The sequence below is a fragment of the Brachyistius frenatus genome, unplaced genomic scaffold (genome assembly GCF_029030835.1).
Source record: "Brachyistius frenatus isolate BFR_SWC_R1_liver_20210118 unplaced genomic scaffold, ASM2903083v1 Contig_79, whole genome shotgun sequence".
Lineage (NCBI taxonomy): Eukaryota > Metazoa > Chordata > Actinopteri > Embiotocidae > Brachyistius > Brachyistius frenatus.
In genome coordinates this window covers 35,154-47,982 of record NW_027210678.1, presented here as the reverse complement: position 1 = coordinate 47,982, position 12,829 = coordinate 35,154, and the positions used below count along the sequence as shown (strand labels likewise).

Here is a 12,829-nt window from a genome sequence, read left to right as displayed (position 1 = left end):
AGCTATGGGCACCAAACTTGGTATGCAGGAGGGTGGAGACATGTCAGCATACACAGCAGATTTGAAGCCCCTCCCACTTATGGTTTGGGAGATATTGAAGGATCATCACTCCTTCTTCTGGTTAGTGAAGTGGTGTTTGAAGTGAAGTTAATTTGAAATATATATATTTATATACACAATATGATAGTTTATGATATATATTGTATTTTTAATAGTAATGTAGCTGCTATAATGGCAAATAAATCACGAGAGAAAAACCGTTGCATAATATCATAATTTTATTTTATATATTTACAAAACAGAAGCGAAGAGTGAACCCCCCCAGCTGGTCTCTGGTCAGCTGACTGCAGCCTTTCATCACTCTTTTATGACAGTTATTGGTCGACCTGTAGTTACTGGAGCTCTCTCTGCGGTTGCCATGGGAAACGGTTTGTCTACCGATTAAAGTAAACAAAGCCGCCAGCTGAAGGTGCCGACATCATGCTGCTGACGTCACGTGTGTGTGTGTGTGTGTGTGTGTGTGTGTGTGTGTGTGTGTGTGTGTGTGTGTGTGTGTGTGTGTGTGTGTGTGTGTGTGTGTGTGTGTGTGTGTGTGTGAACTACAGGCATGTTCCTCTTGTCATGTGACACATTGTGAGCCCGGCACCTCTGGTAGAAGCTGATGAAGATGTGGTGACGCGGTCAGTGAACACTGGGAGGGTTTAAAACCACAGGAAGCGCTCTGAACAGCAGCTCTACATCCTCACAGCCTCCATCAGAACATCTCACAACTCTTCACTCTCTGCTCTTTTTACTTCCTTAAATATTTGTACACATACGTGTTTCTGGGTTTTTTGCGTGTTAATATCTAACAGTGTTCAGGTTTAGTGAAACACAAAATAAAAACCACCAACTATGGTCCCGGCACCATGCGGCAGGTTCCCACCATTAGAATCTGAACTGAAGCCGAATGATGACACCAGAAACCAGGAAGTCATTTTCAAAAGGCACCGTTCAAACTAGGAAGTGGCTAATTGATGTTAGCATGAGGCTAACGGGACGAAGAAGAACACGGAAAACAGCAGTGTGTGTGTGTGGTGTTCCTGTCTCCTCATGTTCCTCCTCCTGTCAGAGAACAGTGTTGTTGGTCTGTCTCCCTCCGTCTCCATCCTGCTCCTCCTCCTGTTCTTCCTCTTGCTCTTCCTCCTGCTCCTCCTCCTGCTCCTCCTCCTGCTCCTCTTCCTCCTCACATGAGGGAGCACTGCTCTGCGGCTGCGGCCCCGGGGCCTCCGGGCAGATTGAGAGACTCCATGTCGAAGTTGAAGCCGGGAGGCTGGAGGAAGAAAAATAACCTTGTTGAGAAGCTTCGTTCTGAGAGACACGTCACATGATTCAGATTAAAACCAGAAGACATGGAGATACAGGTGAGTCTTAGACGGAGACAGGTGAGTCTTAGACGGAGACAGGTGAGTCTTTCCACTTCTACTGTTTCTGGTCACATATGTCAGGACGGAAGGAGCCAAATGGAAAGAGCCTCTTTGATCGAGAGAATGTACGTGTGATTCATTCAGATGATCTGATCTGTTCTCACACACACACACACACACACACACACACACACACACACACACACACACACACACACACACACACACACACACACACACACACACACACACACACACACACAGATGTACTCACGGCGTCCCCGGCCAGCTCTTTGGGCGGCTGTCCGAGATCCTGCAGCTGAAGGAACAGAAGGACATGAATGAGTGACGCCTGTGAAAACTGTAAACAACAACAGTGATGATTTGTAAATCATGTAAACTCACAGAATTTTTTTTACTCATTCTGAATTTAGCAGCAACACGTCTCAAAAAATTAATAAGACAATAATAATAATAATAAGTAATAGTGATAGACAATAATAATAGTAATAGACAATAATAATAATAAGTAATAGACAATAATTATAAGTAATATTGATAGACAATAATAATAATAGTAATAATAAGTAATAGTGATAGCATATTATAATAATAAGTAATTGTGATAGACAATAATAATAAGTAATAGTGATAGAATATAATAATAATAATAATAAGTAATAGTGAAGAACTGTGTGTGTGTGTCTGTGTCTTTGTGTGTGTCTGTGTGTGTCTGTGTGTGTGTGTGTGTGTGTGTGTGTGTGTGTGTGTGTGTGTGTGTGTGTGTGTGTGTGTGTCTCCAGCATCATCACCTTCTGCATCAGGTCCATGATGCTCTCGAACGTTCCCTCCTTGTCGGCGGCCGCCTCGTCCTCCTTCTCAAACAGCCTGCAGATGTCGGCCATAATGTGGGCCTGCTGCTCGTAGCGGTTCTGGTCCTCCGGACTCAGACTGGACCTGTTGGTCTGCAGCCAGTCTGGGTACTGAGAGGGAGACGGTTAGAAGCAGCACTGAAGCAGTGAGGAGCATCGCTGGTGTGGAAGCAGAGCGTACCTTGGTGGTGATCTCTTTGAGGGATGGGTACAGAACCTCCTTGGACAGAAGGTTCTGCATGATGGACTGCATGATGGGCAGGATGTTCCCTTCTTCCCCACCTCCTTCTCCCCCTTCCTCCAATCCCAGTCCTTCCAGAGCCTTGACCAGGTCGTCTCCAGCCATGCCTGAGGACTGACAGGAAACAGACAGTTAGTACGGGACTTCTCACCCAACCGGCACATCTCGGTTCTGACTCGACCCACCTGCAGGTTGTCTGCATTCTTGGCCAGGCCGCGGAGCGTGTCTTTGAGACAGGAAGTGAATTCTTGTTGGGAGGCGGTGTCGGTGCCTGTTCAGGGTGCACAGATGGTATTTAGCGCACCAGAACAAAACAAGCGGCAGAAGAAGATCCGTGAAGCTGACGGGTCGGCGGGTCTTACCAACTTTGCCTGCAGCCTCGGAAAGTTTCTGGAAGTGCTGAAGTAGTTCTGGTTCCTCGTGGGCCAGCTCCGTCATGGCCTTCTCCCACTCGTCCCGGGCCTGGGCCGCCGTGTCCCCCTCAAACAGAGTCTCAAAGAACTTGCAATCCTCGAGCAGGGGAGGCTGCAGGAGGAGACACGAGGCAGCGGAGAAGTGAGTCTTTCTTTCTCTACTTCACTACTGGAGCTGTTTAACGGCTCAGAGAGGTTCTGAATCAGCTGGATGTTTCACAGCTGGAAGAATCAACTGAAAGGAAGAGAAGTGGAGCGTCTGTCTAACAAGGAGAACATCAGACAACAGCTCATCAAACCTGCCTCATTGTTGTTGGCAGGAAAACAAAGGACAGTTTAGATTCTTTATTCACTAATAACTTAAACAATGTCCCTTTGGGGGATTCATAAAGTATCCCTCCCTCCTTCTCTCCCTCCCTCCATAATGAGAATCTTTGATGCTGCACACATTCAGTTCAGAGAACAGAAAGAGGAGAACATAGAAACCTTCTCTGCACCGCTGTGGGCCGCCGACAAAGCAGCTGCAGGATCAGGATCCACCGGGTCCGACGGGGCCGCGGATCGGTCAAAGTCATCCAACGCACCTGAAACACAGAGAGCAGGTGAGGACCAGACCTGCTGCAGGACAGACAGACACTCACCTGATACACAGGTAACTGTCAAGTAACTATCAGGTAACTATCAGGTTAATATTAGGTAATTATCAGGTTAATATCAGGTAAATATCAGGTTAATTATAAGGTAACTATCAGGTTAATTATAAGGTAACTATCAGGTTAATTATAAGGTAACTATCAGGTTAATATCAGGTAATTATAAGGTAACTATCAGGTTAATATCAGGTTAATTATCAGGTTAATATCAGGTTAATTATAAGGTAACTATCAGGTTAATATCAGGTAATTATAAGGTAAATATCAGGTTAATATTAGGTAATTATCAGGTTAATTATAAGGTAACTATCAGGTTAATATCAGGTAATTATCAGGTTAATATCAGGTAATTATAAGGTAACTATCAGGTTAATATTAGGTAATTATCAGGTTAATTATAAGGTAACTATCAGGTTAATATCAGGCTAATTATCAGGTTAATATCAGGTAATTATCAGGTTGATATCATGTTAATTATCATTATAATTATCAGGTTAATTATCAGATAAATATCAGGTTAATTATCAGATAAATATCAGGTAATTTTTAGGTAATTATCAGGTAATTAATAATCTTGTCAGCTGAGGTCTGATCGGCAGAACCAGCGAGAGTGTGGGGACCTGGTGGTCCGGGACCTGGTGGTCCGGGACCTGGTGGTCCGGGACCTGGTGGTCCGGGACCTGGTGGTCCGGGACCTGGTGGTCCGGGACCTGGTGGTCCGGGACCTGGTGGTCCGGGACCTTTAGGCGGGTTACACGGTCGGAGTTTGTGATTATTCTGACTGACGGCAGCGGCGGATACCCGGGACTCCGTCTGGAGGTCCACCGAGGACCTGCCAATGATCGGACACGGTGCAGGGGGACGAACCGCGGGAAGGGGCGGGACGCAGCGGACTGACTCTCCGTAAAAACACTTACTGTCCAACAGTTCGTCCAGCTCTGCGTCGCGTCCCCCGGAAAGCTCCTCTTCTCCCGACGCCATGATGTCCCTCTGAAACAGCACCGTCTTAGAAAAATGACGTTTCCCTGTTGGAAAAAGAGTCGCGGAAACTATACGTCACTACTACGTGCCTATATGAAATGTTTCGCCATCTGGTGGTTGAAAGAAGAATCACACAATCGAATCGAGGAGGAAAATGTATAGACCTTTATTATTTATTGATCCTTTTCTACATCTTTATTAATATTCAGTGATCATTTCATAAATCTTTATTATTTCTTATTGCTCGTTTTATACATCTCAATTATAATTTACGACCCGTTTCATCAGTGTGATTCAGTCCTTTTCCAAACTCTAAATTCCCCAAACATTCAGTGAATGATAATTAATAACAGTGAATGATAGTGAATGATGGTGATGAAGAGGATATACAGACTCTCAATGAGCCACTGTGACATGATGGTGCACCTACTGACTTTAATTGTTTAAATGTGAGTGATTTAAACAAGTTAAACTAATCTAGTAAGAATGTGTGTGTGATAGCAGACATCTCTGTCTTCAGGAAACTCAGTAAATAAACACTGTTGTCATTGGCAACCGGTGCTGTTGCTGAGAAACCATACAAACAGGATGAAATAATTCAGAGGAGCATCGATAGCTATCGAGCAGTATATGGAGCAGCAGCAATACTTCAAAACCTAAATCAGAGCATCTTCAATTCAAATAGTGCTGTGGTGAAAATTAACAATTGTTTTATTTGTGGAGATTTAGATATAATCAGGATTTACAGTCATCAGTCACATTATTAACATAATTTACAGGATGTTTCAGTGAGACAGGATTCAGAGAGATTTTCTGTATTAAAATAGTTTGGTGTCCTGTAGATGTTGTCTAACCACAGCAGCTGAATAACATGAACTCTGACTGGCAGTAATTCTGTTTCTAACATGATACAAACAAATCAGTCCTGTGCATCACACGAAATCATTCTCTTTCTCTGGTGTTCATGAGGCTTACAGCCAATAGAAATACAGCAAACAAAGAAAGCTACAGGAGGACAAACTTGTGCCTCACTGCTGGGTGTGGGCACATTTGGAGGAGGAGGAGGAAAGGGAGGAGCTCTGACAGATGTGAATAACGGTGCAGACACTTGACGCCTAATTTGGTTTTGGTGAATCCAGTCTGAGGAGTTCAATCTGCCACTGAGTCCCACAGACTGCTGCGGAGAACAGAGAACAGCTACAGCCAGGAAGGTAAGAAACTTCCAGATTCAACTGAAGGAAAAGCTCAAACACAGAACAAGACAAAGACTTAACATGTTGCATCGAGTTTCCTGACTGTGGTACTATGAACACATAGCACTCCCTGTCAGAGGAATTTTTATGGGCTTTTATTTTGACATCTTTGGGCACAAAATAAAAAAGAGTTTAGATTTGAAACAAGTTTGACTTTTATTTCAAATTTGTATTATTTTTTGTGCAGCATATGTGGTGCGAAACATTCATCAGCTGTTCAAGACTTCTACAGGATCTTTTAAAACAGACGGTTTTAAATATATCAAATGTCTGTTATTGTGTTTTTAGTAGGCTGTGTGTGTGTGTGTGTGTGTGTGTGTGTGTGTGTGTGTGTGTGTGTGTGTGTGTGTGTGTGTGTGTGTGTGTGTGTGTGTGTGTGTGTGTGTGTGTGTGTGTGTGTGTGTGTGTGGGGTGTGGCATGCGGCACACCCACCTTCACTGTCAATGAATGAACCTCTGCGTGAGCCTGAAACACAACGATCACTGGGACACACTAATGCTCTGTTTTCTCTAGTGGTGTGTTTGTGTGTTTGTAGTGAATGTGTTTGTGTGTTTGTAGTGAATGTGTTTGTGTGTTTGTAGTGAATGTGTTTGTGTGTTTGTAGTGAATGTGTTTGTGTGTTTGTAGTGAACATGTGTTGTGTGTTTGTAGTGAATGTGTTTGTGTGTTTGTAGTGAACATGTGTTGTGTGTTTGTAGTGAATGTGTTTGTGTGTTTGGAGTGAACATGTGTTGTGTGTTTGTAGTGAATGTGTTTGTGTGTTTGGAGTGAACATGTTTGTGTGTTTGTATTGAACATGTGATTGTGTGTTTGTAGTGAACATGTGTTTGTGTGTTTGTAGTGGATGTGTTGTGTGTTTGTAGTAAATGTGTTTGTGTGTTTGTAGTGAATGTGTTTGTGTGTTTGTAGTGAATGTGTTTGTGTGTTTGTAGTGAATGTGTTTGTGTGTTTGTAGTGAATGTGTTTGTGTGTTTGTAGTGAATGTGTTTGTGTGTTTGTAGTGAATGTGTTTGTGTGTTTGTAGTGAACATGTGTTGTGTGTTTGTAGTGAACATGTGATTGTGTGTTTGTAGTGAACATGTGTTTGTGTGTTTGGAGTGAACATGTGTTTGTGTGTCTGGAGTGAACATGTGTTTGTGTTTGGAGTGAACATGTGTTTGTGTGTTTGTAGTGAACATGTGTTGTGTGTTTGTAGTGAATGTGTTTGTTTGTTTGTAGTGAACATGTGTTGTGTGTTTGTAGTGAACATGTGTTTGTGTGTTTGTAGTGAACATGTGTTTGTGTGTTTGTGTTTGTGTGTTTGTAGTGAACATGTGTTGTGTGTTTGTAGTGAACATGTGTTTGTGTGTTTGTAGTGAACATGTGTTTGTGTGTCTGGAGTGAACATGTGTTGTGTGTTTGGAGTGAACATGTGTTGTGTGCTTATAGCGAATGTGTTTGTGTGTTTGGAGTGAACATGTGTTGTGTGTTTGTAGTGAACATGTGTTGTGTGTTTGTAGTGAACATGTGTTGTGTGTTTGTAGTGAACATGTGTTTGTGTGTTTGGAGTGAACATGTGTTTGTGTGTTTGTAGTGAACATGTGTTGTGTGTTTGTAGTGAACATGTGTTTGTGTGTTTGGAGTGAACATGTGTTGTGTGTTTGTGTGTTTGTGTGTTTGGAGTGAACATGTGTTGTGTGTCTGGAGTGAACATGTGTTTGTGTGTCATGTGTTTGTGTGTTTGTGAGTGAACATGTGTTTGTGTGTCTGTGAACATGTGTTTGTGTGTGTGTCTGGAGTGAACATGTGTTTGTGTGTCTGTGTTTGTGTGTTTGTAGTGAACATGTGTTTGTGTGTTTGGAGTGAACATGTGTTGTGTGTTTGGAGTGAACATGTGTTTGTAGTAAACATGTGTTTGTGTGTTTGTAGTGAACATGTGTTGTGTGTTTGTAGTGAACATGTGTTTGTGTGTCTGGAGTGAACATGTGTTTGTGTGTCTGGAGTGAACATGTGTTTGTGTGTTTGTAGTGAACATGTGTTGTGTGTTTGTGGTGAACATGTGTTGTGTGTTTGTATTTAACATGTGATTGTGTGTTTGTAGTGAACATGTGTTGTGTGTTTGGAGTGAACATGTGTTTGTGTGTTTGGAGTGAACATGTGTTTGTGTGTCTGGAGTGAACATGTGTTTGTGTGTTTGGAGTGAACATGTGTTTGTGTGTCTGGAGTGAACATGTGTTTGTGTGTCTGGAGTGAACATGTGTTTGTGTGTCTGGAGTGAACATGTGTTTGTGTGTTTGGAGTGAACATGTGTTTGTGTGTCTGGAGTGAACATGTGTTTGTGTGTCTGGAGTGAACATGTGTTTGTGTGTCTGGAGTGAACATGTGTTTGTGTGTCTGAAGTGAACATGTGTTTGTGTGTCTGGAGTGAACATGTGTTTGTGTGTCTGGAGTGGACATGTGTTTGTGTGTCTGGAGTGGACATGTGTTTGTGTGTTTGGAGTGAACATGTGTTTGTGTGTCTGGAGTGAACATGTGTTTGTGTGTCTGGAGTGAACATGTGTTTGTGTGTTTGGAGTGAACATGTGTTTGTGTGTCTGGAGTGAACATGTGTTTGTGTGTCTGGAGTGGACATGTGTTTGTGTCTGGAGTGAACATGTGTTTGTGTGTCTGGAGTGAACATGTGTTTGTGTGTTTGGAGTGAACATGTGTTTGTGTGTTTGGAGTGAACATAGTGAATTAAAGATGTTGTGCGTCCACCTCGCTGCTGCAGCCTTAACGAACCTGGAGCTCCGAGTCTTCAGCTCTTGTCTTGTGCTTCGACCCTCTCTAAGTGGATTAGAGGTGAAATTGAGTAAAGGATGTTGTGTCATGACAACCAAACAAGCACACATGACCTCTCCGCCTGACAGAAACACTTGTTTCCTGAATATGTCATATGTAAGTGGGTGGCTGCAGAAGAGCGCCATGCTGTCACTTCCTGTTTGCTGCCCTTCATCTGAACTTATTTCTAGCTCCTCTTCTGTTTGTGTTTTCCAAGATGTGCTGTGAAAAGTCTTTTTCCACACTTTTCTTGTCTCCTGTACCATTTTCCTATGCTGGTTCTTTCCTGACTATATTTGATCAGTAGGTTTGATTTTTCCATTTATATGTTTATTTTAGTGTTTTAACTGAGGCATGATTGGAGGCCTGACTTTAAAGCTGCAGAGGAAATATTGAACAGACTGATGGAAAAGAGGGAGTCTCCCCCAAAACTAAAGAAACGAGAGTAAAGCAAAGCACACGGCAAATATGACAAAGTTAGCAGTTGTTCAGACTGCCGCACATCTGGAACACATCAGTCGGTTGGAAAATGTGACAGGGAATCAGGGAGGAGGTAGGGAGGAAAGGAGGAGTGGTGCCAGAGAGGGGCCCGGCAGTGACTCACGCTGCTGCTATTCCACTCCATCACTTTGTTTAAACTATGTGTCCTTCTGTGGCCGAAACTCAGGGCTTCCCCCAGCTTCCTCCCTCCTCCACTGAGTCATCCTGCAGGAGCTTCACCGTCTCTTTTTCCATTTCTGTCTCTTTCTGTCGTCTTCTTTGGTTTCACACCCGCCTCACTTCGGCTTCTCGCTCCCAGCCCACAATGTTTAACAGGCCAAAAGTAAACGGGCCGCTCCTCCGTGTTTATAACGGCCTCTCTGTGTAAACTGGGAACAAGTAGCGCAGAGCTTCTGGAGCCAAATGGGTGACAGGTGTTGGGGGGGCGGGAGGGAGGACGGCCGGTGTGGACAGAAAATCTCTGCACTGTAAAAATGTCCATTGTGTATGTTTGTGGCTTAAGATCTCAGATTCAGACTCTTCACTGAAGCAACTTACCAAAAGTAAAACATGTCTTCCTCGTGGTCGATGAAGAGTTCAGCTTCAGCTTCTTTATGTAAATAATCTGCTCCAACGTTCATGAGAAATCAATCGAGGTTTGACCGGAGGAGTCAAACACACGACAGACATCAAACAGGTATAAGACAACGAAACAGGAGCTGTGGAAGGAAAACAGAAAGAGCCCATCAGAATCCAACATCAACCAAGGAGCACGGACAGAACCTGAAGTCAAACAAATGGACCGACAGAAGACGGCACGAATCGGACACGAGACAACGACTGACAACCTGGAACTGAGAGTGGGACAATATATCCTGACGGACTGATCACAGAGCAGCAGGGGAGACAGATGGAAACTGGAAGCAGGTGAGGTGGGCATAGCAGGAAGTGGGTGAGGAGGGTGTGGCAGGAAGCAGGTGAGCTGTTGCTCCAACATCCTGAAGTGACTTGTGTCCACAGTTGCTGGTTTTCAAATGAACACTTTAAAACGATGTTGAGACACAAAGGTGAAACTTCCATAAAAACATGAGTGAGTTGGGCCTCCGGGATGTTGGAGGTTTTCTTCCGTCATGAGACGAAGTGCATCCTACTACGTTTGTATGAACTCAGTGAAGGAGAACCTGAAGTTGTGCTGTGATATCAGAACAGCGTGAACCCGACCAAACAGAACTCTTCAGTTAAATGACACCAAATGAGCAGCAACTCAAAATGAAACACACCAGAAATTTTAAAATTTCAGGAGTGAAAACGTGGGTCTTGATTGGTCCTCTGAAGTATGTGACACTTCTTTTTTCCATTGGAGCCCCGCCCACCTCAAAGAGCTCAGACAACATTTATGAAGCTCCGCCCTGCAGAGTGGAACAAACCAGCAGGTCCATGTTAAGAGTCCGATGACGGCGCTCCCGTCCCAGAGGACACGAGGACGGAGGAATGTTCAAGCAGGAATGCTGCTGAGAGTCTGCAGTCGGATCCGATTGGACCATATGGAAATGTGCTGTGACCAGTGAGACCACAGTGCTCTCTTTCTTTGTGCTTTCAAATTGTGTTTTCATGATTTGAGTTTTTCTTTCAGCCATTCATAAACATACAATAACAGCATTGAAAATGTTCTGGAGGAGGACTGAGTCCGTTTGGACCGACCTGCCCTCACATGGTTCTATGTTGCACTTAAAATATTACGTAAAGACGGTTTCTAATTCTTTTTGTTGTCTTTTCTTGTCAGTTTTCTCTGAGTGGCTGCTGATAAAAATCTGAGGAGGTCCGACCGCAGGAAGAGACGTCTATCTCAAAGGAACTTCTCTCGTCACCTGTTACATCTGTCGTCATGGCGATCGCACTCCACTCCAGCCCTCTGCTGTGGACCCGGCTGGCAGCCCTTGTCTTCTCCTGCGTGGCCTTCTCTGTGGCTGTGCACGGCGGCTGGCTCCACCACGGTACCGGAGACTGGTGCATCTTCTGCTGGGCCTTCAGCTTCGCCGGCACGCTGCTTGTCATCCTGGTGGAGCTGTTCGGCCTGCAGGCCAGAGCCCCCGTTTCCTGGAAGAACTTCCCCATCACCTTCGCCTGCTACGCTGCCCTGCTCTGCCTGTCCGCTTCCATCATCTTCCCGCTCTACTTCCTCAAGGGGTCCACAGGCCAGAGTGCGGTGCGAGACTACCGCATCGTGTCCACCGTCTTCTCCTGCCTGGCCACCATCGCCTACATAAGCGAGGTGAGCATCAGCAAGGCGCGTCCAGGCGAGGTGGCCGGCTACATGGCCACAGCCCCCGGCCTGCTGAAAGTCTGCGAGACCTTTGTGGCCTGCATTATCTTTGTCTTCGTCAGCGACCCGGTGCTCTACGACAATCACGATGCACTCAAGTACTGCATGTCGGTCTACTGCATCTGCTTCATCCTGTCGGCCGCCATCATCCTGCTCTGTGTGGGCGAGTGCACCGGCTGCCTACCCTTCCCCTTCGCCCGCTTCCTGTCTGCCTACGCCCTGCTGGCCGTGGTCCTCTATCTGTCAGCCACCATCATCTGGCCCATCTTCAACTTTGACCCCAAGCACGGCGGGAACAAAGACCGGCCATACAACTGCAGCATCACCATGGGGCTGTGTATGTGGGACAAGGTCATGGCGGTTGCTGTGCTCACTGCGGTCAACTTGATCCTCTACCTGACCGACCTGATCTACTCCACACGCCTGGTGTTCATCAGCGCCTGAGGGGGAGGAGGGCGGGTCAGACAGGGGGGAGGAGGGCGGGTCAGACAGGGGGGAGGAGGGCGGGTCATGAGGTGGGTCAGGCAGTGTGTTCAGATGTGTACTACTGCTGGGGAAAGGAGGGGAGGGGAGGAGGAGAGGAGAGGAGAGGAGAGGAGAGGAGAGGAGAGGAGAGGAGAGGAGAGGAGAGGAGAGGAGAAGAGGGGAGGAGAGGAGAGGAGAGGAGAGGAGGGAAGGGGAGGGGAGGGGAGGTGTTTTTGTTAGATTTTTGCATAATTTGTGTCAATGCTGTGCCTTAAGTCTGTTTTCAAATTTAATATAAAAAGGCTGCAGCTGATGACTATTTAATTCTCTTTAACTGACGGACAAAATGTAGAGAAATTATAAATATCAGCTGTATGGAAATATCTGAAGCCACGTCTAAACACTTTTAAAAGGAAGTTATTGAAGGTTTAAAAAAGGTATTTTTAATTGCTCCAAAGATTTAAGACTTGAAGTCATGCTAACAGTCTACATGATGTTAGCATGAATGCTAGGCTAGCTTTTACTCCTGTTATATCTGCAAGCTACAATCAATGGCAAGAATATATATATGTGGAAAATACATAGATTGTGGATTTTATTAAACAAAACAAGTATGTTTAAAGTGCACTTATTATTTGTATTTTCAGTGTGTGAAAAGAAGCCATGATATCTGAGGAGATATCACAGCTTCTGTAACACTCAGCACTAAATAAACATATTGATCTTCATTTGGGTCGACTGGTTCTGTCTGCTGTAAAAACACTCGTGATCAGAAAAGAAACTTATGTCCTTCTGCATGTTTTTATATTTCAGTGTGTAAACCACACCGTGTTGTTGGAGAATGTTTCAATAAAACCAGCTGGTGAACAGATGTCTGGTGGATTATTTAATGGTTTGTTCTGTACAACCCGCCTTCATTCATTCATTCATTTATACAGAATC

The 12,829-nt window shown here is 44.7% G+C and overlaps 2 protein-coding genes across 3 annotated transcripts; one reads left to right on the top strand and one right to left on the bottom strand.

The window, feature by feature from the left end:
- Positions 1 to 260: 260 nt before the first annotated feature.
- pex19 (peroxisomal biogenesis factor 19) lies at positions 261 to 4,598 on the bottom strand. Its single transcript, XM_069708950.1, has 8 exons — positions 4,503 to 4,598; positions 3,419 to 3,516; positions 2,882 to 3,044; positions 2,705 to 2,790; positions 2,460 to 2,633; positions 2,219 to 2,389; positions 1,681 to 1,725; positions 261 to 1,312 (listed from the first exon to the last, which is right to left on the bottom strand). Exons 1-8 carry the CDS (start codon positions 4,564 to 4,566, stop codon positions 1,226 to 1,228), a joined length of 888 nt encoding a protein of 295 aa, XP_069565051.1. The 5' UTR covers positions 4,567 to 4,598; the 3' UTR covers positions 261 to 1,225.
- A 769-nt stretch (positions 4,599 to 5,367) lies between these two features.
- myadmb (myeloid associated differentiation marker b) lies at positions 5,368 to 11,874 on the top strand. Of its 2 annotated transcripts, none has more exons than XM_069708952.1 (2): positions 5,368 to 5,777; positions 10,883 to 11,874. In XM_069708952.1, the coding sequence occupies exon 2, from the start codon at positions 10,985 to 10,987 to the stop codon at positions 11,864 to 11,866; it is 882 nt and encodes a 293-aa protein (XP_069565053.1). In that variant the 5' UTR covers positions 5,368 to 5,777; positions 10,883 to 10,984; the 3' UTR covers positions 11,867 to 11,874. The 2 variants fall into 2 exon arrangements, with proteins under 2 accessions (XP_069565053.1, XP_069565054.1); XM_069708953.1 differs by lacking the exon at positions 5,368 to 5,777 and adding an exon at positions 10,588 to 10,663.
- Positions 11,875 to 12,829: the final 955 nt, after the last annotated feature.